This window comes from Aulostomus chinensis, chromosome 3 (genome assembly GCF_037954235.1).
Source record: "Aulostomus chinensis isolate RoL2024-O1b breed Wild chromosome 3, RoL_Achi_v1.0, whole genome shotgun sequence".
Taxonomy (NCBI): domain Eukaryota; kingdom Metazoa; phylum Chordata; class Actinopteri; order Syngnathiformes; family Aulostomidae; genus Aulostomus; species Aulostomus chinensis.
Window position 1 is genome coordinate 29,836,908 of NC_141322.1, and position 24,233 is coordinate 29,861,140.

General features: G+C 39.6%; 2 protein-coding genes across 4 annotated transcripts in view; one reads left to right on the top strand and one right to left on the bottom strand.

The window, feature by feature from the left end:
• rspo4 (R-spondin 4) overlaps positions 1-10,940 on the bottom strand; it is a 28,738-nt gene extending 17,798 nt beyond the window's left edge. The window contains exons 1-3 of the mRNA XM_086200294.1: positions 10,530-10,940; positions 921-1,109; positions 472-609 (exon numbers count right to left, since the gene is read on the bottom strand). Of these exons, the coding sequence (XP_086056420.1) occupies positions 472-609; positions 921-1,109; positions 10,530-10,614 (412 nt within the window). The 5' untranslated portion in view covers positions 10,615-10,940. The remainder of the gene's footprint in view (positions 1-471; positions 610-920; positions 1,110-10,529) is intronic.
• The window catches only part of ptprt (protein tyrosine phosphatase receptor type T), a 361,408-nt gene continuing 344,114 nt past the window's right edge, over positions 6,940-24,233 (top strand). For all 3 annotated transcript variants that reach the window (XM_086200288.1, XM_086200289.1, XM_086200290.1), the window contains exons 1-4: positions 6,940-7,065; positions 8,185-8,242; positions 8,459-8,525; positions 19,657-19,778. In XM_086200288.1, coding sequence (XP_086056414.1) covers positions 8,216-8,242; positions 8,459-8,525; positions 19,657-19,778 — 216 coding nt within the window. In that variant the 5' untranslated portion in view covers positions 6,940-7,065; positions 8,185-8,215. The remainder of the gene's footprint in view (positions 7,066-8,184; positions 8,243-8,458; positions 8,526-19,656; positions 19,779-24,233) is intronic.

The window sequence follows — 24,233 nt, forward strand, 5'->3', positions numbered from 1 at the left end:
TACAACTGTGCATTTGAAGCTATCCAGATTTTTTAAAAACCAGGTAACATTGTTGTGGTGAATAAACGTGAAACTCCTTAACCCGTGTTTCAGTACAGTTCTCAGTGCCTGCTGACTTCCCTACCTTGCCCTAGACCCAATCGCACAGTTTCGCTATTTTATGAAACAGATTTGCTAAAACAGCTGAGGTTTGTCATTCAAAAAGCAGTAGCATGTATTTGTTAAAGATCAGCCACCATTAAAAACAGCAGGACAATGCCAATAGAACAACTGAAATAAATAGTCACATCTTGTAATAGTTTCTGGGAGACACTGGAGCGCTGTGATACAGACAGTTAGCTTCACCGTCATCACGACCAACAAGTCAGCTTGAGGTGTTTGGATGACATGTCAAGTTATCAATTCCTTTACGTATTTACCTGTGAAATACTCTCACCAAACCTTGACAGCCGTAACTGAGTTGGGCCTTACCGAGGCAGTCTGTCTGGTGGGAGAAGGTTCCCTCTGGGCAGCTTGTCAGACATTTGCCTTTGTAGAGCTGGAAGCCAGGCTTACACTTGGTGCAGAAATCCCGGCTGAAACAGTGCTCGCAGTCCAAAGAGCGACACTCTGAGAGGAAAGAGACCATCGCACATTCACTCAGAGGGAAACTACAGTTGTTGACTTGAGTTTTACTTTAGTCTCGATGGTGAGACGCAAATGAGATGGATTAGCAGATGAGGATACTCTCTCTGAGGGCTCGTTGGCATCTCAGTGTTGGTCAGTTAAACAAAAACTGTATTTTTGGGGGGCCGTATGTCCCAAGACAGTAAGCAAGGTGCCTCGTTGAAGTGTGTAAACCTGTGTTTGGGCACGGCCTGACAATGAAAGAATCGCATGTGCTGACGAAGAAAAAAAGTTCCATCATCTCTAGAACATACTCATGCAGCGGTTGATGTCCTTCCCTCTTTGTCCGTAGTGTCCAGCAGGGCAGGCGTGGAGACAAGTTCCGTGGTGAGAAATCCCGACCCTCTGAAGGAACAGGAAGAGTCGCTCGGGGCAACGCACGCAGCCATTGTCACGGGAACACTCCAGACAGCTTCGACAATCCTCCGATGTCTCTCTGTGAGCTGCAGAACAGATATTTAGAGATTAGATTAAATTAGAGGAGCAATTATAATCATAATCTGACCAGAGAAGCCGCTGGAAATTTTTGTTTGTACGTATGTCTCTGACTCCATTCCCTCAACAACTGTTCATCCGATCAACGTCAGCTGTGAGATCAAAGCAGTTAGAGATCAAAGATGACAGAATGTGCTGACCGAGATTACAGGCGCGGTGACCGCCCCACAGTCCATGGCCCTGCCCCTCAAGCAACATGCAGTCCAACAATTAAAGGGATGGGGCATGTAGTGATGTCACCACATTCTGATTAGATGATTTGATGTGCCGTGACGTGACATAGCCCCGTCACAGCACTGGTAATAATGATTTTATTTTATAGTAACAGTTTTGATCAACAAGGCCGTTTTCACTGTTTTTCAAACTGTTTTGGAATAAATGACGCAATTTTATGAGTGCTGATGTATATTTTCAGTATGTCTGCTCTCCATCGCTGCTAAACGGTCGGTACTATTACTCTCTGAGGCTTTATTAAATGTGCCTGCCAGCAGAATTCCAAAAACACAGCAGGGAGCAGTAGTCTGCCGCAGTGTCTTGTAGGTCTACCAGTCTGCCGTTCTCTCTGCCAGCATGGGTCTGTGTTTCCTTATTAACTTATGATATATAAACCCATTAAATATATCGGGGAAAATAAAAAGTAAACATTTTATTCTTGCACTCAAAGGGAGACAGGTCTGTGCAGCGCTCTGACAATGGATTTCACATGTCTTTGCAGCATGACAGTCAGACTTATGCGAGCCAAAATGAGTCTTATTATATTATTACAGCGATGTCTGCTCCCAGATACACACAAGACTCCACAAAGCAGGAATGCCTCCAATCCGTCTGGGATAAGGAGGGATACGGAAAGACGGGCAAGGTGGGACGGAAAGGCTTATGGAATGAAGTTAGGAGGGATGGAAAGATGGACTGAATACTGAGGAGGTGAAGGGCAAGCGGCGAGTGTGCGTGAGTCTGAACAATCTCAGAGTCTGATTCTCACAAAATACCTGTGGCCAAGTCCCTGGTGAGTGTGTCTCAAAGTGTGTCTGTGTGTTCAAACAAGTCTGGAAACACTTTGTTCATGAAACTTTACTGCTTCTGTGAAATTATAAACATAACCTTTCTAACCTTCTAAGAATAATTTCCGTATCAGTTCCTTCTGTGCGGCTCTTCGTAACATTTGGAAATCTGCATGTACAACAGCTTGTTTGCTCAGTTGTGTTTACCGAACTCAAAGGTCAATGGCGTTTACTCTGTTTCTTCTTAAGGAAATAAAATAAAACATACTTGAGTACAAGTGAGATTAACTGACATAACTAATATGAATAAAAACGGATCGTAGATATTCCAGTTTATTTTGTTTGAATGTATTTTCGACTAATCTTGGTTCAGTACTTCATGATTAACAGGCTGATATTTGACTGAGGGACAATAATTCATGCAAATTTTAAAGGAGTTTTGTTTTATGTGAGAGCATTAATATCAAAGGTGAGGATTCCTACGGGAGCGTAAAAAAAAAAAAAAATTCAATAAAATATTATCCAAAGTGCATGCATTGGAATCGTATATCCAAGGTTTAACCAACAGTAAAGCAGTTTTCAATTGAAATTCTGTGTCATTGTTTATAAGATGGGGGAGAGCAGCCATTTGTAGCTGCAGTACTACAGTACATGTGGCTCCAAGTCAAATGTCACATCCTGACAAGCATCCCTGCTGATCACCTTCAGACTGTCCTTCTCCTCACTGACCTCAGGGTTGCATTTCACGGGCAGAGACATTTTCCTCTTTTCCTAACCACGCCAGTCTGCGCGTGTGCTCATGTCATTCTGTTCATCAGTGCGAACAATAAGCGGTACATGACACACTAATAATTACTTCAGTAGGAAGTAGAAAGCTGCAGCATAGTAAGCAGCGCGTTAGTATGCAATTCAGAACGCAGGCTTACTCTTCTGCTGACTGAGTGTGCAATGCCAGAATAGGCCAAGATGTATAAAAGAGAGAAGACAAGGCTGAACCTGTTATTCAACACTAATGGGCAGATTTTTATTAAATTTGGTGGTGAGATTTTGGCAATATTGCAAGCAAGTAGTAATCAAATTGTAGCTCCTGGATCCTGAAGAGTTCTTGGCCACTGGCAGGATTTATGTCCTAGCTGTCGTCAGTCACCCCAGCGTATGCCCTGGATCAGGTTTATTAGTTTCACAGAAGTTCCAGGTTGATAGAATGACACATTGGAAATGGATGGATTTGGCACTGTACTGTATTCCTCACAGGTTTGTCATAAAGAAAACATGTCGCTTTGTGTTGTAGAATATTGTTTAAATGGTTCATATTCTGTACCAAAGCCATCTTGATCTCTGATAGCACCGATTAATCCAAAAGAAAGAAAGAAAGAAAGATAGAAATACGTATTTGTTCACAGTGAAAAACAGCGAGTGAAGAAAGTGTGACTGTGTAAGTGTTTAGGGGCTGAGTCCTCTGGAAGACGATTCGACCCAACCGAGCCGATCCAGTTTCCCAGAGACAACAATAATGGTACATTTGGGAACTTGTCAACATTTTGAGAATTTAGATGTCTCCCCATATTTGCTGTCATATTTTTGATAAAGTGGAAATGTGTGGAGAGATCCGTGATGCCTAAGCTTCAACCGTTGAGTGAAAACTGGTTAATGGCAAAAAAGTGCCCAGTCACTTCCTATTATATGAAACGTCCTGTGATTTACAACACGACTGAGCTGTGACGGAGTTCATCCCCGGGAATTCTTTCTATCATTGATGGGAACATGGGGTGCGAACATGCACACCGATACCAGGCAAACACAAGCACTTGAGCAACTCTTAATGGTGTGTGTTTGTCTGTGTGTGGGATTATAGGAAACTGATGGCTACAAAGAGCTGGCTCAGCCAATCTTCTCAGTCTTGGCAAAAACAAACTACAAACCTTTGAACGTGGAGCGTCCTTGTCTGCCAGTTGAGACGTAGTCTGTCTAGAAATATAAACTATGACGGAGCTGGCCTGTGCTGTAGGAGACACCTCAAGAATCTTCAGAAATGTAATTGATGGCAAAATGAAAGTATATACTACGAGTAAAACAGTATCCTTTACAGATTTTTGTTGTTGTTTTTTTTAGAAGTGATGTGTTGTCTGTTTCGTAAGGCTCATCCTGTTTGTTTAGCACAAATCTGAACAGTTTATCTGCATTTAATATACTAGCTGGTTTGGGTGGCAATGAACTTTGACCTTAAATATATTAGGTTTTCAAGTAATCTCACTTTGTCAAAGCTGAGCAGTTATTTTTAGTTGAGAATAGAGGAAGAAAGAGGATGACTTGGTGAGGAAGAGTCCAGCGAAGAGTAGAGGAGAGCAGATTTCCTCAGAATAAGTCAAGGACGCACTTCAAGGTCTCCAGCCATTGTCTGAAAAACAGCTCTCAACACATATGCTATCGATCTGCAGGCTTAAGGCGCTCTAAGAGGAGCGGCAGGTTTAGGTAGCGTAAAACTGTGACCTTTGACCTTGCTTGGGATTGCACTGGGTCTTTAACAAGCACCATGTGTAACAAGCTCCGTGGGGATTTCAGGAAAACATGCTAACGCTTAAAAGGAACTTCCACCCCAACACTGAATTCACAGGACGAGGAGAAGGTGAGGAACTGATTTGAAAAAGAGAAATGGTGCAACAAAATGCTTTCTAGTGGTTGTGAAGGTTATTTCACCATGTTTGGAGAGCAAAACAACAGTAATGTCAGCCGTTTAGATTTTGGGAAAAATAATACCAGGTGGCAGTGGATCCCACAAACAAGAGAGAAACAACAGGTCAATTTACAGCTCCTGCCAACCGCTTTCACTCCATCAAGCAGCATGATGCAGAATTTTAGCTTGTCAGTGCACGGTAGGAATCAAACTGATGTTTCAAAGAATAGAACAGAGGAATGGCTCTTTCATTTCCAGACAGTGAGCAAAAATTAATACATGAATAAAACATTTTAAAAAAACATTCTTTTTTTATCAATAAATTATTTAAATTTATACAGTAAATCATGTACTGATTTCCTTCATTCACTGGTAAAAACTCACAAATTCTGCCTCACAACTAGAAAAAAAAAGATTCCAATGCAAATGTAATGTAACTTAAAACTGTGTCATGCTGCTTTAATATCGAGTGCACAGACTTTCCCCTCAGTGATCGTCATCTGTAAATCCAGCAATAAAATCTGGTTTTCTAAAAGTTCCGAGGATTACGTCCATGTATCAACTTATCACCATGTCAGCTGTTGCCTTTCAATGAAATTTGAAATATCTGCACTGACATTTTGTTCCCAAATGGTTGAATTACAGGCCGAACCCTCCTAACATCTATTTATTTTATACATTTTAAATATCTTGACGATATCAAATCAACCCATTATTGAGGGGAGCTCCATAGGAGGCTACAGAAACTGGAAGAGATCAGTTTGGTAATTCAAGTAAACTGCAAGTAAAATACCATCAAGGTAAAGGTGAGTCCAGGTGGGCTTTAAGTACGTTTGAATAGAATTCAGTTTTAGGGTGTATTTTCCCCTGGGAACATACAGCAGCTGCCACTTCTGAATACCTGCTGTGCACCATAATATATACAATACCGAGAAAAATGAGTCAGGTAGCCTGACATGGTAAGATAATAATAAAAAAACAAAAGAGTTGGGTTCAAGGTGTGCAGCTATTTAACAGATTTTTTTTTCATTTTGAAGTGATGGTAGAGCTACATCTTGATATTCCACATTCTAAATGATGAGCTTTGATGTTCAAAGTACAACAACCTGTTTAGATATGATAACACGTGATCTTTCAAGTTTACATTGAGTGTCATTACGTTATATGTTAAACGGAAATAATTGTCTTTGAAAAAAAAAATTCCCCTTTTAGTTTTTAAATTGCATGATATTATGGTATTGATATAGAACACAAATCATTTTGTTTGAGTAAATAAGTTTCTGTTCCTGTGCAGTGTATTGCTTAACATTTCTGACACACAGGGACATACATTTGCCCACTTAGGATCCATGAATGTGACGCCCATAGGTCACAGATGAAAAATCTGAATACAGAAGTCGAGAAACCTGACATTAATGTTCAGTGATAAAGGGGTGTACTCAGCTCTCTGCAATATTCAGAGATTAAATAGAGCAATTACTGACTATTTCACAGAGCATTGGTCCTGCAGGCGAGGTTGAACGATATAGGGTTGGCTATTAAGTATAATAAAAACAGCCACACCAATTAATATTATATCTCACCAGCTGCCACTGTTTAAAAAGTAAAAATTTGATGTAATGACTGCCTTATTTCTGTAATCGACATAGTTTTTTTTGGGGACAATCCTTTCCACATTATCATAAATATTTTGAGTGTTATTTCTACAGTTGTTAAAAAAAAAACACCCCACACATTTAAAGTATAAAGTTGAGAAATTCAGAAATGAACAACTTGTGGATTTTGAGCGAAAGCTTTGTTTTATTCGGAAAAAAAGAACGGTGGAACCATTGGAAGTGGAACCAATGAAGTCAGTAGATGTGACGCCCAGGTTACTAAAGGTGAGGGACCCGCCCACTCTTCCTTAAAAAAAAAAAAGCGCGCCGTTCCACTTGTGGAAACTTCACTTGTGTTCTTGAGGTAAATGGACCAAAAACCACCTTAATCTTTTCTCACAGGGCAAACATTGCTGTAGCTTGAATCTTTAAATTAGGAGAAGAGTGACATAAGGTTGAGAGGAAGCGGGATGGGTGGCGCGAGAGCACCGCGGCAGTATTTCAAGATGGCGCTGTTACGTTGCGAGTGAACGACGCCATTTGCATTTGTACAGGGGGCGTTAACACGCAGTTAGCTGGTTTGTGAGAGCTTGACTGCTGACGGTTTAAGAAATTCATACACACCAAAGTTAAGGTATTAAATGTAGTTTTTGTGTGTATGTGTTTTAATTGATCAGTCTGTTGAAGCTAATTCATCCTTAAGTGTCAATGTGCTGAATACTTGGAGTGAGACCAGTTTAAACCAGTTTAAAGGAAGCTTGTTAGTTGGTCCTATTGAGCTGTTAAACTGTATATACAAGGTATAACTTGCAGCGATTTTGAAGCACTGTGTGTTAGAATTTTTACATGATTAATGGCTTCCATGTTCATTAGGTTTAGAAACTGAAAATGAGTTTAAGGCACAAATGACTATAGAAACATTGTTTATGATTGAATCCAAGGCTGAGAACCAAAGAATGGCCTTGGACACGAGGACTCATGCAAGAGGGAATATTTTGAAAATTTCTTTCATGTTTAACTTTTGTGAAATCGGTTATAATTTCTGTGTCCATACAGATTTGACTGTTACACATAAGTTAGTTACCATGGCAATTTGGGGCTCTTGTCTAATTGTGCATTTCACAAATAGCATGCCATGCTACCTCCTATGCTAGCTGGGCCTTGCTTCCTTGTAAATCAATTCTATGTTGGCTGCTGGCTCAAATATATTTGTAGTGGTTAAACACAATGTGCTGTTAGCGTTATAAGGTCCTGTGAGTGTACAGCTAATTTTGCATGGCTCGCCACTCGCCAGTTGCAGTGTCCCATTAGCACTCACAGTCCACAGCAACAGTTTGAATGTTCAGCAAATTTCAGGCTATATTCAGATAAAATGACCATAGATTTATGGTTTGCTTGAAAGATGCTTGAAATTTACATTACAGTAGTTGAGTACAACAGCAGTAGTACTTATCTCATCTGTTCAGAAAGAGAGTACTTGTACACAAATTATTTGCGGTCAGACTTGAGCGAGGAAACGGTGTCAAGTAAGATCTTCTTGACTTTCCAATTGATGATGTGAACCATTGACTGACGGGGAATCCCACTATTTTACCTGTGTTTGTCAGGCTTCTGAGAGGCAGTGAACCGAAAATCATTTGTTCACCTTTAAGGCCCCAAAATGATTCAATAATATTGTTTTTCTGTCATATGCTTCTGCTTTATCTGCTTTTATATGCTTTATCAGCGTCAATCATAATCCCCACACTAACAGGTGCAGTTCTTTTCTGTTGGTGATTGCATGAATGATTGTACAACAAAATCCACACAAGGTGATTATTTTTCACTGTATACTGCTTCAAAGTCAATTGTCTGCAACCAGAAAACCAGAGAAGCATTACATTTATCACAGATATACCCCCCACCCCCAAACCAGTCACATGTGCTTATGATTACCTACAGTTAGAGAAACACATACAATTACTTCTATGGTTCAACTTTCCCGCTTCGAAAGACTTAACTGTGTATGTATGTGTGTGTTTTAACAGCTAAAGGAACCAAGTCCAGATGTGACAGACGGCGGGAGTGAAAGGAAGGGAGGGTCGGAGGCAAGAGGTGAGTGTTTGAGGGGGTAAATGAGGGAGAAGGAAAGAAAGCGGAAGGGGTGAACAAGATGACTACATAAATCTGTCTGTTAAGAAGTGATGCATTGTGACAGCAGGTCAATCTGTCTTGCCCACAACTAACATTTGACCTCTCTGACCTGGAAATGGTGTTGAACTTCAATCCTGCGTTAGTGTCAAAGTGTCGAATGTCTCTGTCCACAACTACATAGAAATGTTGTATGTAATTTTATGCAACTTTCTGTTAAGTGGATTACAATTTAGGTACATTTTCAGTCTTTATTGGGCACATGGCAATATTTTGATATGTATTGAATACATTCTTAGGATTTAGATCATATGCTTTTATGGTGGTAGTTATTTAGTAAGATCGCCATGATTTTATTTCATTTTATCGATGTATTTCATGATACACCTGTTACATCAAGGTTCCCACCAATGCTGGAATTTCTTGAAATAACTTGAATTTTCCAGTGGAATTTTCAAGGTTTGGAAAGTGTTTGGATACAGAGTTAAGTGCCTGACACTGCTTTAACATTACTGGATTACTTTCATAATAAATCTCTGGGTTTATAACACATTTTTAAACAACTGTGGTTTGTTAAGCGTTAGACTCATTTTTTGTCTGGGAGTGAAGTGTAGATTGATTTGAGATGAATAACAAACACTGTGTCTTGGTTAGGCATCTATTAAATTTTGTATGAAAAGTGCTCAGCACATGATGGCGAGTCTCATGCACACTTATGTCAACTTCTCGCAGCAGTTTTTGGGCTGATATTGTGTGGTGCAAAATGTAACAATTTTTCACCACTTGGTTGTTGAAACTGGTCAAAAATCCCCCCAAATTGCCACATTAAGACACCGATATGTTGAGGAAAGCCTAAGAACAATTACTTGGGGGTTATAGTATCAAAAACATTTGGCATTTGGAGATTTGTTGTGGACCTTTGGTATAAGTGCTGGAGCAGATTGAAATAAACTGAAAAGTGCTTGACTTTCATGTAAAAAATGGCATCCATGGAATATTCCATCACAGTTTTAGTTTACTATCATAGTAGTAGTTTACTGTACCTGCACAAAATCCCATTTTTATTTCAGGCATAGTTTATATCTCTCTTTGCAATTGTCTGACTCCATTAAACCAACATTTAAAACAGTGCAATCTTGCTGTCACAAGCTGTTATCTCAAACGAGAGTCAGCGGCACCTGACGGCTCCACGCAGCCCCTTTTAATCAGCAGCTCACGCCTCACCCCTGCTCAGCTGACAGGGGCCGTGAGGGGAACGTCGGAAGCCAGATTGATGGTGTAATTGTGACCGGATTCTCAACTATTAGTCCTAATTCCTGAGGAAATACCAGATAGCGGGGAGTGTGAGGGTCACCACGTCCTTGCCAGCCGGTGGTCAGGTCACTGTCATCGCAAAGTCTTTATGCCTTTAGATTTTATCTACACATCTAGATTTGAGGAGGATTTCCAGAGTTTAACAAGGAGTGAGAGGCTGAGACACCCAAAAAGATGGAAATAAAAATCCCTGGCGAGGATCTGAAATGTATTCACTCATTATTTAGATGTCACATGTCCAGTCGCAGTCCGGTTGTGTCACAGTCAAGTGTTCTAGATTTGGACTACTGGAGGAAAATCTAGCATGAAATCTCAAACGCCACAAATGAAATCCTTACACTGTCAACAGATGTTAAAATTGAGCGAAGAACTGAACCTCTTGCTCTTCAGATTATGTAAGCCATACAGATTCAGTAAATATATGCAGCTCTCTTATTTTTTCTTTTCACCAACGCGTGTTGTTCAGTGTAATTTTCTTTATGATTATAATTTTTCTATTTTAGTTTTAATTTTTTTTTTAATGTTCATAATATGTACCAAAAACATTTTTTTTGTATTTGTTTATTTTTTTCTGCATCTAAGTCAGTTAGAGCTAAAGTATAGAAATAATCAATTTTAAAAAGTGCAGCTTCAAAGTTCCCTCAGGGTACTCACCACTTTGTTTCTGTACGGCGCCGGACCCCATCCTGATCACCTCAGATAGCAAGGATATCACAATGGCAAAGAGTCGCAAATGCATCTGGGCTGCTGGCAATCGCCGGCTTCAGCGCCAGGCTGCGGACATCTGCATGGACTCCAGGGGTGGCAAGTTGAAGATTTAGTTCCACGATGGAGGACAAATAGAGACGAGAGGGGTAGAAGGGAGACGACAAGATGGATGGAGATGAAGTTGTTAAGATTATCTTTAGGCTTTAGCAGTGTGGAAAATGACGAGAAGAGACAGAACAGAAAATCTCCTTTGTCCCGTTTCACACACACAGTTTAGGGCAAAGATGAGGAGACGGCCATAAACAATAAAAGAGGAGCGGAGGTGAAGAGAACAGAGAGCCCCCTCCGCTTCTCTGGACTGGCAGCTCGGAGGGAAAACTCACCATTTAACTACCACTGTCAAATTTGCGATAAACGAGCTCCACTTATCCTGTAGCCATCTTTAACCCTTTCATGGGTGCTCAGGTCCTAAGTGGTTCCATATTTCCAGCTTGATCTTTAGCCACCTCCTCCTGGCTTGATCGACTGTTGTTCAGTCACTTCTTTTTATTTCACGTCTATTTTTGTGTTTAAGGAGAATTTTGGTTTTCTGTGGCATAAATATGTACATCATTCACCCTAAATGTGTAACCCTTGGAGATTTAATGGTTTACTGTGTAACACTTTGCAACTTCTGCAATTTATTTATTGTGCTTTATGGTTACAAAACCAGTTATGAGGTAATCGTCCTTGTTGTTTGATTAGAAGCTGCTTTTCTAGGCCTGTTATCTGCCTTTTCTAAAATGTTTTTTGAGGCTTAAGATGAAGTTTTAATTTTCCAAAAGCTTTTTGTGCCTTAACAGTGTTTTGACAATCAATTTCATGTCAGATAGATGTTATTTTTCTGGGGGTGGGGAGGGGTGGGAGTGGATGTGGTTAATATCTAACGCTTGTCTGACATCTAACTCCAAAGCTGGATTTAAAACCAGCAATAACAGGTAAATCAGTTCAGTTTTGAATGAATATCTATTTATTTTATTGTTTGTTTTTTTGTCAAAATGGTTAGACGTTAAATCTTTAGAATATATTGTCTTGATGTTCAATGCAGGCTTTGTTTTAGATTTTAATCTGCTGTCCTGACATTTAGGGAAGTTGCAAACAAATTAAAAGGGTGCAGTAAAGGATGTTACTCAATCTCAGCTGACAGAAAGCAAATAATTTATTTTGGAAATATTAGTTTGCAAGTAACTTTCTAAAGGGAATACAGCAAACTTTCAATAGAGTGCACAAAAAAAGTATTAACAATCTAAAACATCTAAAAAACTTGTGGCAGTTGTGTAATAAAAGCATTGTCTTTCAATTAAAATAAAAATTAAAAACAATATCCAGATTATTGCAGTCTCTCAGCTGTGGACATGTTCAATGAGGCATAAGATCAATAAAATATACATATGTATATTTCTTTGTATTCGCTCCATATGCCACATGTGGTCACAGTGTTGTGGCTTTGACTTTGACTCGCAAACTTCATTGCATGTTATCCTCTTGTTTGTCCTGTCTCGCCATCTTTTTTATCCACACCCACTTTAATGTCTATTGTGAAGTCACTACTTAGACTTCTGCACTCAAAAAGATTTACTGACTGACTCACAGGAGTCTTCATTCTCAGATCAAAGATGAAATTTTATGTGCAAGAGAAAAACACTTGAAAGTATTTGGGTTCATTGGGTGGCATCACTGGCAGTTAAACCCCTTCATTATTTTTGTGGATGTTTGCAAATCATTTAATAATGATAATCCTGGAATCATTTAAAGTTATTTAACATGCAAACCACTGTTGAACCTCAGTAGTCCCCCCCCCCACCAACATGCAGGGTGGCCAAACAATGAGAGAGAGCCCATAAAGAAAAGGTCAAATGTTAGATCCAGGCTACGGCTAATGGATTCATCTCTCAAGTGCCTTTCAGCAGGACAATAAATCACACACACACACTACAGATGTTATCAGTCCATTAAATCACTGTTATTATATACCGCTATCACTACCCTTATAATGCTTCAGACAAGTAGAGCTGCACCTACAAGAAAGGCCACAAGGTGCACATCCTCTATTATGATGAACACCACGAAGGAAACTACCAATTGTGGTGGTGTATCACCTTCAGAACAAAGGCAATCCATTTTGGGAAAAAAATGGTGTTTTATGATGTGTCAGTGCATCATTTGAGGTCCAAGTTTCAACCACAAAAACACTTGGATTGGATTAAGAAAACGTGGCTTGGGATAAAGTCACTACTTGATCAAGTTTTTGATTTTTCTTTGTCCTGGACCCAGTAATAAGCACATGGTTAAAGTTTGGGGATGATCATTATCATGGCTTTTAAGACGGTCCTGACTCACGGTTGCATGTGAAACTGAACAGTCATCTTTAGTCGCAAAGTCTGGTGTTGGGTAGACCCAACAACCACCCTCCTCCCACGGGTGACTTTCTCTCTCCATATGGGCATCCTTTCCCCCCCCCCATGATGTATGATTACGATGCCTGTTACACCTGAAACACACTGGAGTCTTCAATGATGCGTTACATCAGTTGCACGAGCCATGTCTATGGAGGCTCTGTCTTTTTGAATGTCCAGAGAAAGGAAAATAGACCTTGTGCGAAAAATAGATATGATGCACTGGTTGGGTATCCCACTGACTGTATTCATCTCATGCAGTATCTCTATTTTTACACCAGGTTTAATTTTTTTTCTTATCGTGGTCTTCCAGGCATTTAAATGACACAAATAGTACAGAATGAATACATTCTGTTAAAAAAGGAGTATATGCACCACAGAAAATGCTAAGGTTGTGTATGAGTGTGAGTCACTCATAACTGTGCAGGAGCTGGAACCTGTCAATGAGCTGTGTGGAAACAAGTGTCAAGAGAACAAGGCATCTGTTCAACTTCACCTTCAGCATTTTAATGATTTTCTATCAAAAATAATTGTTGTACAATTGCACTGATATCACAGCATCACCTAAACCTGATGGATTGCATACAGAGCTCGTGTGGCTGCTTTACAAAACACACTTTGCCACTGGCTCATGTATTGTGTGTATTTTGAGGTGCGGTAGGGCCATACTACCTCTCATCTCACCTCCTCATGACAACTGATAATAGCCAACCTCATTTGATTACTATTTTATAGAACCATATAATTTTGATATTTCCTTTGGTTGTGCATCTTTGGGCTTGCAGGTCCAACTTGCCTCATGTCCACTAGGTGCTGGTTTTGACTAACACAGGTCCAGTTGTGAAGGCTCTTATTTTGTGTAATACTTGAAAATAATAATTATTCTCCCTCGGTTTAAGACCTGGTTTAGCAAATCATCAAAGGACACTTTTTGCAACTGTGATTTTGCATCTGCATGTTTACAAGTCACAGGTTTTTATGAATTGTTAATCCATGAAGTAATGAAAGGAAAGTTGTCAGCTTGCAAAACCGGGGGTTGCTTATCTTCAGTTCCAGCAGAGATGACTATTGAGACACAAGGTTTTAATTTGTTCTCCTCTCCACACACTAGGTGATAATGTGATCCCTCTTGAGACCCAGACTGTAATCCTTATTTTGATGTTTTGTGGCCATGGCCTTTTTCTGAGTTTATGGGTAAGCTTGCCAATGGTGAATGACATTAAATAAGATGTTTCTGACTGGAAGCTAGAGCTTCTGTCTTGATGCACCGTTCTTGGTGGGTTCAGGTCTGCTCATAATCTCATGTGAAGAGGATGATTGAGCCGCTAATTTCGCCTTTCAAGAACTCACAAATAGGAGTCTTGAGTTCAAAAAGACAAAGTTGCATCAAATAGCTTTACAATCTACACACACCATACAATGTTTTCTTATCCAAATTAAGGTCAAAAGGTAGAAAATATAAAAAGGGTGGGGGTGAATTGGAGGAGAATGATTCCTTGGGGGCGCCACAATCCACCACTCTTTTTAGCAAAGCTTGTAGCCCCCTTTAGTTGTTTTTATATATTATTTTAACTGCTTTTTCATTGTTTTATATATTATTTTCACTGCTTTTTCTTTTTTTGATAGCTTATCTTTTCTTTGTTTTTAACCTGTAGCACTTTGAGTTCTCTGATTAAAAAGGGTATTAAAAATAACATGTATCATTATTATTATTATTATTATTATTATTAGAAAGTCAGACAGGTATCCAGTATATTTTAATGTATAATTATGAAAACTATACTAATTACATGAAAGAGATTGCACATATTTTTAGTTGTATCATTAAATTGTTTTTGAGTCAGAGTGTTAGCTGGTTGCACATCCCTGATACATGGCAGTATTGGGCAATTCCTCATCATTGTAAAAAAACAGGAATGTCATTGGATTGGAGGAAAACTTGTTTTATGGACAGCTGAATTGAAATAAAAATATAAACATCTCACTTAAATATGCAGAGTTCATTAGTTTAGAATCCAAAAAACAATTAGTTGAACAACAACAAAAGGATCCTTACGCTCCACAAAAAGTAATATTATGATGAATGTTTCATTGCACAAATTGAGGCTTGTTGCCAAAGAATGCTTCAGATCTTTAGCCAAAAGAACAGCCGTAAAGAAAATAAGAGTCTAAACTTTGTTGTTCCTCACAGGTGCTGCTGCTGTGACCATGAATGACTATGCGCAGGAAAACCTGTCTAATAACTGAGCGTCACTGCCAGTATCTGAACAACAAAAGTGAAGAATTACAGCAAAACATTACTTTCAGCTGAACTGCTTTGCACAGAGGAGAACAAAAAGAAAGCAGAAGGACAAATGAGCTTGGATGGAAAAAATGTTCTTTGACATGCGGTTGACATGAGTTGTTCAGGGTGAACTGGATGTGAGGTCACATTTAATGCGCATCAACAGTAGTATGGCAGGTGCTCTGTGACTGCAGTTGCTATTGTGATTCCCCTGAAAGTGCTGACGCTTCCTGTATTGTTGTTTTTGCTCTTTTTTCTAAGAGAAAAATTCTCCCTGAGTCTGATATAACTGATCCTATAGCAGCATCTGTGCTAGCCTCTTTAGGCAACGCATCTAAACCACGCCCCTATTTCATCAAAGAAGGCTTACTGGCTGAACAGCTTTTGGTGAGGACACAAACTCAAGGAAAATGGTTTCTCATGGAATGTTGCGATCTTGTGAATCCCTCTGCCTTCTTGCAAGGTTTAAAAAACAGACCCAAGATATGCCCATATATCCTTCAGTGTGTCCTGAGCACAAGACAGAGATCCACTCCTGAGAAAACCCTTTTCAGCTGCTTGCAGCAATCTCCTTATTTTTTTTTTGTTTTCTTTTGGTTATGACCAATGTTTGGTGACCATAGGTGAGAGCTGGAACAAATTCTGAACCAGGACCCGTGCATTTAATCAGCAGCTGCTAAATACACAGTACTTCATGGTTAATTTGCACTGCTCCACACTGAAGGAGAGTTTTTCAAAAAAATGTATAGTGTGTTAACGCCTCCGTTTCTCTTGAGTCTGACAACATGTCATTATCCTGTTATGACGATGACCTCACCACAACTGAGTGCACTATCATGGTAATTGAAGCAGGACATTAACATGCCAAGCTGATGGTTCTTTATTGACTGACAGACTATCATTTAACCCACAGACACAAACTTAACCAGCTGCTGACAGACTTGTACTAAACACTCTGTTAACACATACTTAGCTTCACAGATACACACAGCAGGGGATTTTGTCAGCGGGGAGTGTGAAGCATTTTCTGTGCAGTCACTCACCAGTTTGCCTGGAGCAGCCTGAAATGGCTCCACCATTGTGAAGACTTAATAACCTCCTGCCACAAAGCATTATTTTAGTGTAGGAACTTAATTTTTGATTTTAACACATTTTTTCCTCCATTTATACATGAATATGTACTTTGAAAACACAGTAATACATGCTTTATTCTCAATTAATAAGCTAATCTGTGTTTAATGTTCTAAGTCAGTGCATGGCCCATCCTCATTCTATGAAGGTCCTCAAAATGCCTATAATGCTTTCTAACTACTTGAATTAATCATGAATTACAGTATTAATTGGAGTTTATGAAGGATCTAATAACACACCCACTAACTGTTTGTTCATGTATAATTTCTTGCATGGATTCATGCTTGCATAAATTTACACTAACATAGTTAAATAGATTATCAAACAGTAAATCACACTTGGCCCATGATCCATGAAGAACTGTGAATTCACAAATGGTAAATCCATTCTTTATAAAGTGTGACTAATCAATCTCTAGCTGGAATTATTTGGTATGTGAATGTTTTGATTTATTTAAAATGTCGTGTTTGAGTTGCCTACTAATTTGTATTAATGCTGGAGCAATGCTTTATAAATGAGGGATTAAGTGTGGGGTTTTAGGGGAAATGATGATAGATGTTAGCAGAGAGCCTCCAGCGACTATTAAATGTCACTGTCATGCTATTATTTCAGCCAGTGTGTGTATTCATCCCAAAATTACATTAAAGAGTTTATAATTTAAACTACGAGCTTGAGAGTGTGGTTCCCAGCGTACTAACCTTTCTGCAGTTGGCTGAACTTGGGGCAACATCCATGTTCGGATCTTTGTGATTTGATCTCTGTGATTTAGGAGTCCTCTTTACGATCTCTTTTCATAGATTTAGGAGCTGCTTTTAGTGCTCAAATTCATTGTGAAATACTAAGAGGAGGATTAGGAATCCCAGACTTTTGACTGGAATGCCTATTATTTTCAAGCTTCTCCTAAATCAACAAGTTAGCAGCTCCTTTTAGCATGAAGATGTTTCTTGAAAACTGACCCAAAACAAACAAAATAGAACTGTAAAAAATGAGCACAGTTGATTACAAAACAAATAACATACCAAAGGCAATATAGGGTTTGTGGGTTGTTTTTTTCCACAGCACATTAAAATAGATTAATAAAATCAATGTGTAACCACTAACCATGATTCTGCTGTTAAAACGATCAGGCACAAAAACACTTTGGTCAAGTTCAGGAAAAGATAATTGGTTGGTTTTGGTATTCTGCTAGCTTGCTATTATTGTTTGTCATTTGTTGTGCATTTTTCCCTCTTTCTTAAGCAAATATTTCTGATGAGTTCATCCATCCATACATAGATTCCTTCATTCATTTTCTGACGACTCACCTGAGTCAAGAGTCATGGAGTCACAACAGAGAAACCTCATGTCGGCTCATTTATGAGCCACACACCATATTTCAGGCATTTAACTTAAAATTGGTGAATTAAAAAAAAACTGTTTACTTTGACACTGGGGAACCAAATGTTACACTAGGCTGTTTCTGTTTAGGTCTCAATCCTATGCTACTTTATGAGTATAGTACATCATGTTATGCAGGAAAAAAGCTTGTCTCTGCAAAACAAAAACAAAAAAAGGGATTGTGAAATCAAGATTTCCTTGCTTTTTTCAGTTTGAAAAAACAGTTCTGCACACCTTTAAATCTGATTGTGACAATGTCCCTGACGCTGGACACGTGAATGAAACCAGCAACATGAGAGGAATTCAAAGGCAATGTCACACTGAGCACGAGCGTGTTGCCATGACTGTATTTGTTCGGAATTCAACAGTAGTCAAGTCAAGTCAATTTTATTTCTATGGCGCCAAATCACAACAAAAGTTCTCTCATGACACTTTCCAAGTAGAGCAGGTCCAGTACCACAGTCCTTCAATGAACCTCCACCCAACAATTCTCCATCAGCAAGCACATCCTGCAACAGCGGCAATGAAAACCTTCCTTTTAACAGGCAGGAACCTGGAGCAGATCCAGGATCAGTGGGGACGGCCTTCTGCTTTTACCGGTTGGGGGGGAAAGAGAGCAGGAGAGCAGGGCAGAGACAAAGACAGATAATGGAGGAAGACAGATATGCAGAAGGAAAGAGTGGGACAGAGAGAAAGAGACTGAAAAAGGGAAGAGACTGATGGACAGACGGGGACGTGAGCAGGTGGAGCTACGGGTGGCAGCTTGAGCCGCTTCAGGTCTGCAGCCTCCTCCAGCAGCACCTGGGATCTGGGATGAGGGGAGCCTGAAGGCTCCGGAGAAGAAGACGAGCTAGTAATATGTATGAGTATGATTTTTGTAGGAGGAGGAGAGAGAAGCCCAGTGCACCATGGGAGATCCCCCAGCAGCCTAAGCCTATAGCAGCATATCTAAGGGCCAGCCTAAGCAGCCCTAACTGTACTGTAAGCCTGATCAAAAAGGAACAGTAGCCTCTGAAAGGGAGGGGTGATTAAAATCAATTAGATTTCTTGTGTTCTAAAGTTTGATCAGTTTAGATGGTCCTGGTTTTAACAGCGCTAGGTTATTGGCAGGCATCTGTAAGCATAGGATTTTATCACAGTCCACTGTGATGCAGTGTGACTCAGAGGTTCCTGGGATGCTCTTCTTCTTGATTTGAATTTCCTAATGGGGCTGAAAATACAACTTGCTGTGTACCACGTGATTGCCTGTACATCACACACATAAGTGCCTCCACACATTGGCTTTGAAAGCAGCTGGTGCTGTTCTAATATCTGCAATGAATGTCTGTTGTCTTACTGAAATGGGGGCTGGGTTCATGGAGTTAACAGGAGCGACCGCTGCAGGAGCTTGGGGGGGGAAGGGGGTGTCATTGTTAGGGGCTAGAATATCAAAATTTTGTGGGAAATAAATGGTGGTCAGTTTTATTGCACAGCCGAAGTTACTATTCCTAACATAACCACTAACACCTTTGGCTTGTAGACATGATCATGAAATGCAATATTGTCACAGGGAAGTCTAGACTGTCTTAATTGCCTTTACTTAAAATTTAGTAGTCTTTTTTTTCCTCAACAAACAACTTAAACCTCTGCACTGAACCCATCGAGGAGGCGCTCCAGTTTTACATCTGCCGTGTCTGAGACTGATTGAAGGATTGTTGCAAAAAGAGATGAACATGTGCGGACACATACAGAGATTCTTTGATATGTTTGAGAGATTTGTAAGAATTTACACTTGACACCAGTTGAAAAATGAAGGCTTCTCTAATCCATTCTCCCTGTGGTGTCATTAATCTGATTTCAAATCCAGGTTTGAAGCATGAAGGAGAGAAGAGGGCTCTTCCTAAAAAAGAGGTGGCGAGGAAAAGGGCGATCAGACAAACCAGAAAAGGGAGAAGAGAGAAGGAGGCTCTTCGAGGCCATGACCACAGGGTAAATGTGCAACAGATGCTCAGTGTATGCGTGTGTGTGTGTGTGTGTGTGTGTGTGTGTGTGTGTGTGAGAGAGAGCGAGAGAGAGAGTTATAGGCTGTTTGGTGGCACGCTATGGCAACTCGTTTCTCTGCACATCATGTCTCTGACACCTCAGCACTCAACTGTTGTCTCTGAAGACCAACATCTCTGGTCAAAAATCTAAACATTCACAGACACACAAGTACAGGTAGAAAATATGTGCTGGAGCCTTTCCAGTTTATCAAAACCCTGATGAATATCCCTCATAAGGGGATAGTTCACCCAAAAACAAAAATTCTTCCTCCTGTTGATGGAAGGTCGGGTGAAACAAAACACTGCTTGAGTTTCACACGGTAAGGCAGTGCAGTATTTTGGATGTGCAAGTACATGCTGCCCAAAACACTGTGTTTCTAGTGAAGCTAAGAACATGGTTCCCCTGAGGTATTGATTTTTCTAAACAACTATGCACGTTGAGGCTTCTTAGATGACTTTATATTAAGTATAGAGGCATTTCATTGTTTTATAATGTAATTTGCTAATGTTTGAATATTTACTTGCAATGCCTTCTCCTGTGGAACTCCAGCAGTGCTTTGTATGCTAATGATCTTAACCTGAACTTCGATCAGCATGAGGCTGAGTAGATAATGACCAAATTTTCATTGTTTGCGTGAACTTTCACTTTAACGAGCCATGTATATAAGGGGTGATATCAAAAGTAATTTGTTAGCAATTAGAATTAACTGTACTTTCCTCATGGCTATTCATTTTTACTGCCATGTCAGACATTGAAATATGTCAGACCGCGGGTACTTCCCACCCTCCGTTCTTTCTGTAAGGAACTCAACATCTATTTCAAACTATGAGAGGCATGCAGCTGTGATAAAACCATCCACATGGAGATCTGCTGCTACTTCTCTGCAGGTTTTTTTCTACCAGGGGGCATCGAGAGGTAATTTTAGGCCGTCTACTGTTGTGTACTGTTACAGTGAACGTGCGCTGTACGACGTTAAGAACATTTTCATTAAAAACAGAACAGAAAGCATTCTGGTTTACATGGATACCCCTCCCAATTTTGAATTAACAACAGGGAGAAACAGTTACATGTAGTAGTTTACAATGAAGCAGTACGGCAATATAGACAAATAGAATATGTGATTTAGGGTAAGAGGTGTTATTGTCATGTTAAATACATTAAAATTGGGGTTGAAAAGCTGGAAAAACATATTGTTTCGCATGTTACTTATAGATATGTTGTATTCATAAAAATCAGTTTGTAAACCTTTCAGTTTATTGACTTTTGTTCTGTATTGATTAAAGATTTGTACAATATTCATCCTCGTCTACCAACCCAGTCTCATCTGGGTTGCGTATACATAAGATACATATAGCCAGAGATATCTGAGTAGAAACTGAAGTGGACTGACAACACAGCCTGTTGAAATGAAATTCACTTGAAAACATTGTTTGATGGAGTTTCATTGCTATGGTTGGGCACAAAAGCCCACTCGTGGTTAGAATATCTTGGCTTTGTTTAAAAAAGGACTCGACAGGTTTGTTTGACCATTCATCACCTTCACCTCCCCCCGTGTCATCACACTGTCACCTTTACTCTTGTCAGAAATGTTGACATGAAACACATTTTGGGCTTTCTCTGTGATTTGGAGAGTTGTTCAATCCCTGTCTTTTATCTCCGGGCCATTCTGGCTTTCCACTCATTAAGTTCTAACTAAGATATGACTTCACCTAGAGCAGAAAAAACTTGATTCAGTAGCCACAGCGTAATGAAGGAACATCCATCAAATGAAACAACTTTTCCATCACTTGAACATTGGAAACAGATTCAGCCTTCAGAAGAGTCAGTAGTGTTTATTTACTGCCTTGATGTTCTAAGATAAAAGACAAATGTAAAAGAGATGAAACTGACAGGTGCTCAATTCTTACTAATGGGCCCTGAAGAGTAATGGCAGCTGATGAAAGGCAGTGGGATCTCCCCCTCAGGCAGGTATATGGGCTGCTATAAAGAATGTTTGACACAAAGGCAGACGACCACATATGTGTTTGTGTGTGTGTGTGTGTGTGTGTGTGTGTTGTGTGTGTGTGTGTGTGTGTGTGTGTATACACACACACACACACGGGAGAGAAGGGATGAATAATGGTTTTGTATTTCCTCCTTGCACAGAGGTGCATCATTTATTTATTTATCCTGTAGTTAGTTAGTCTGAAGTTAGTTGGTTAATTTTGCTCCTCTCTGTCCGAATATAGGAAACAGGTACAGGACTAAATTAAAATAGGACTGTCAAGTGTTAAAAAAAAATAAAAATCAAATGATATGTTTTATTCAGCCTTATCGCTTATCATTTGGGCCTTGAAAAAATATTTCAATCCAATAGGTTTTGGTAACAGTGACTTAATGTGAAGAAATGAATAAACTGTAGGGAATAATAGCCACAGCAAAATATGAGTCAAATATGATCTACCACGTTTCAGGCTAGATCAAGTAGCAACAGGGGCCAGTAGCTTTGTTCAAAAGCTAGAGTGTATTCAGTGACCCAAGGGGTTGTCCTAGATACACCAAAGGCATAGTTGCTGCCCTCAACTGATTATTTGCAGCTTAGTTAACAAACTGAAACCATATATGGGGTCAAGGGTTAAGGCTGAGAGTAGCTGCCCACAGTTTTTTAATGCTATATAGTCTTCGGTTCATTCATAGTTTAGAAATTAATGCGTTACATTGCCACCTCTAAATTGAAGTGCGATAAACAGACTATTAAATAATTGTTCATAGAAAATATATCTGGCATATAATCCTCAGTCGTGCTCAAGCCAGTGATCATTTCAAAATCAAATCATTCATCACATTTGATGTTGCAGTTGCACTGAAGTCTTCCAGTGTAAATACACTGACACTGCACAAATGCTGCAAATGACAAGTGTTTATTGGAACAATAATCTTTCTGTCACTGTTTGTTTTTGTGGCTGAGCCTAACCACACATTTAGATTAGTGCTGAAATATTCAAATAAATATCTTTTGAAGATGTTGGTGCCAAGTGTTGTAAACAGTTTCTCGTCTGCGTCTCTTTGCAGTTCTGACCTGCTCAAATGAGAACTTTGTGGGTGCCGTTACACTTTCAACTAACTGTGTTTGAGAAAGTGTCTCCCACGGGCTCCTTTGTGAAACGTCCTGTTTGATTGACATCTCAAGTGTCAGTGACCAGTGTTTGACTAAAGCAACGCAAAGGGTGGGTGGTCCAATCATAATATTTTTTTAATTCATATTTTATTTGTATTTTATAAAATTTTTTTCAAATAATTTGGGGGATTTTCGAGTCTGCTTTGAATGGTACGGCTGGCCCCACAGTCTGCTTTATAACCTGTGTGACTTCTGACTGCTTGGCTCCGTCTTGTATTCATGTTGCCACATACCCAGATTTCTGCTATTCACTAAAAGTAAAAACTTAACATCATAAAAAGACTGTAATGGATTGCAAAAAATAACAGAATTTTCTATTTGCATGCTGTCATGGCACTTCAGGGTGCTTCAGATATCAGCGCTAGTACCTGCCTGCCAAACCCCCATCATAGCAGCCATCCTTTCATTACCAAAAGACCAATAAAACGGTTTCGTTTCAGTTTCTTTGTGCAGTGACTCAGTTTGTGTTGCAATGGGAAGCAGAGCACGCATGGAGTCTCCCAGCCCAGATTCCTCATGGGTCGACATTACAAGCTTGACTCAATCATCTCAGTGGGAAATAAAGGGGCATCACGCAACCTTCTCCACACAGGTTTCATGACAAGAGAAGAAAACATATACTGCATGCTGTTCCGAGGTCAGAAGAAGCAAACAACCTTGATGCAATCATTTTAGCTGCGGGAGCACTGTGGTGCCCTGAATTTCCTTTGCATAAGTGCGTACAGACCCGACACGTGAAGCTACTGCAAACAATTTACGAATTAAGTGTTTTTGTTGTTCAATTATTGTGAGAAAATGACTTGGATATTATTACAGATAACTGCTGCTAACCTATCACTACATATCAGCTCCTTTCCCAAAACCACTGATGAGTAGTTTACCCGAAAATTATATCCCTTCCATTGTTGTTGTGATCTTGGCACAACAGCTGTGTGTGTTTTCAAGCTGATGTTGCTTTAGAGTTCCATGAAATGAAGAATACGTTTTCTCAGTTTGAATCGTGTCCCGTTTGTTAAATGCTCATTCATTTCTTGGCAGTCAATAATAAATAATCCATACTGCAATATTATTTGCATGAAAATTCCTGTTTTTTCCTTTAAAAAGGTTCATCCTGCACTCAGAGGTATGTTCTAATCATCAGTCAACAAAAATGCTTTCTTCTTTTTTATTTTTCTCCCCATTAATGAAGCCAGACACCATGGCCCCATAAGACTTTAGCTAGACTGAAGGTATTAGTAAATTGT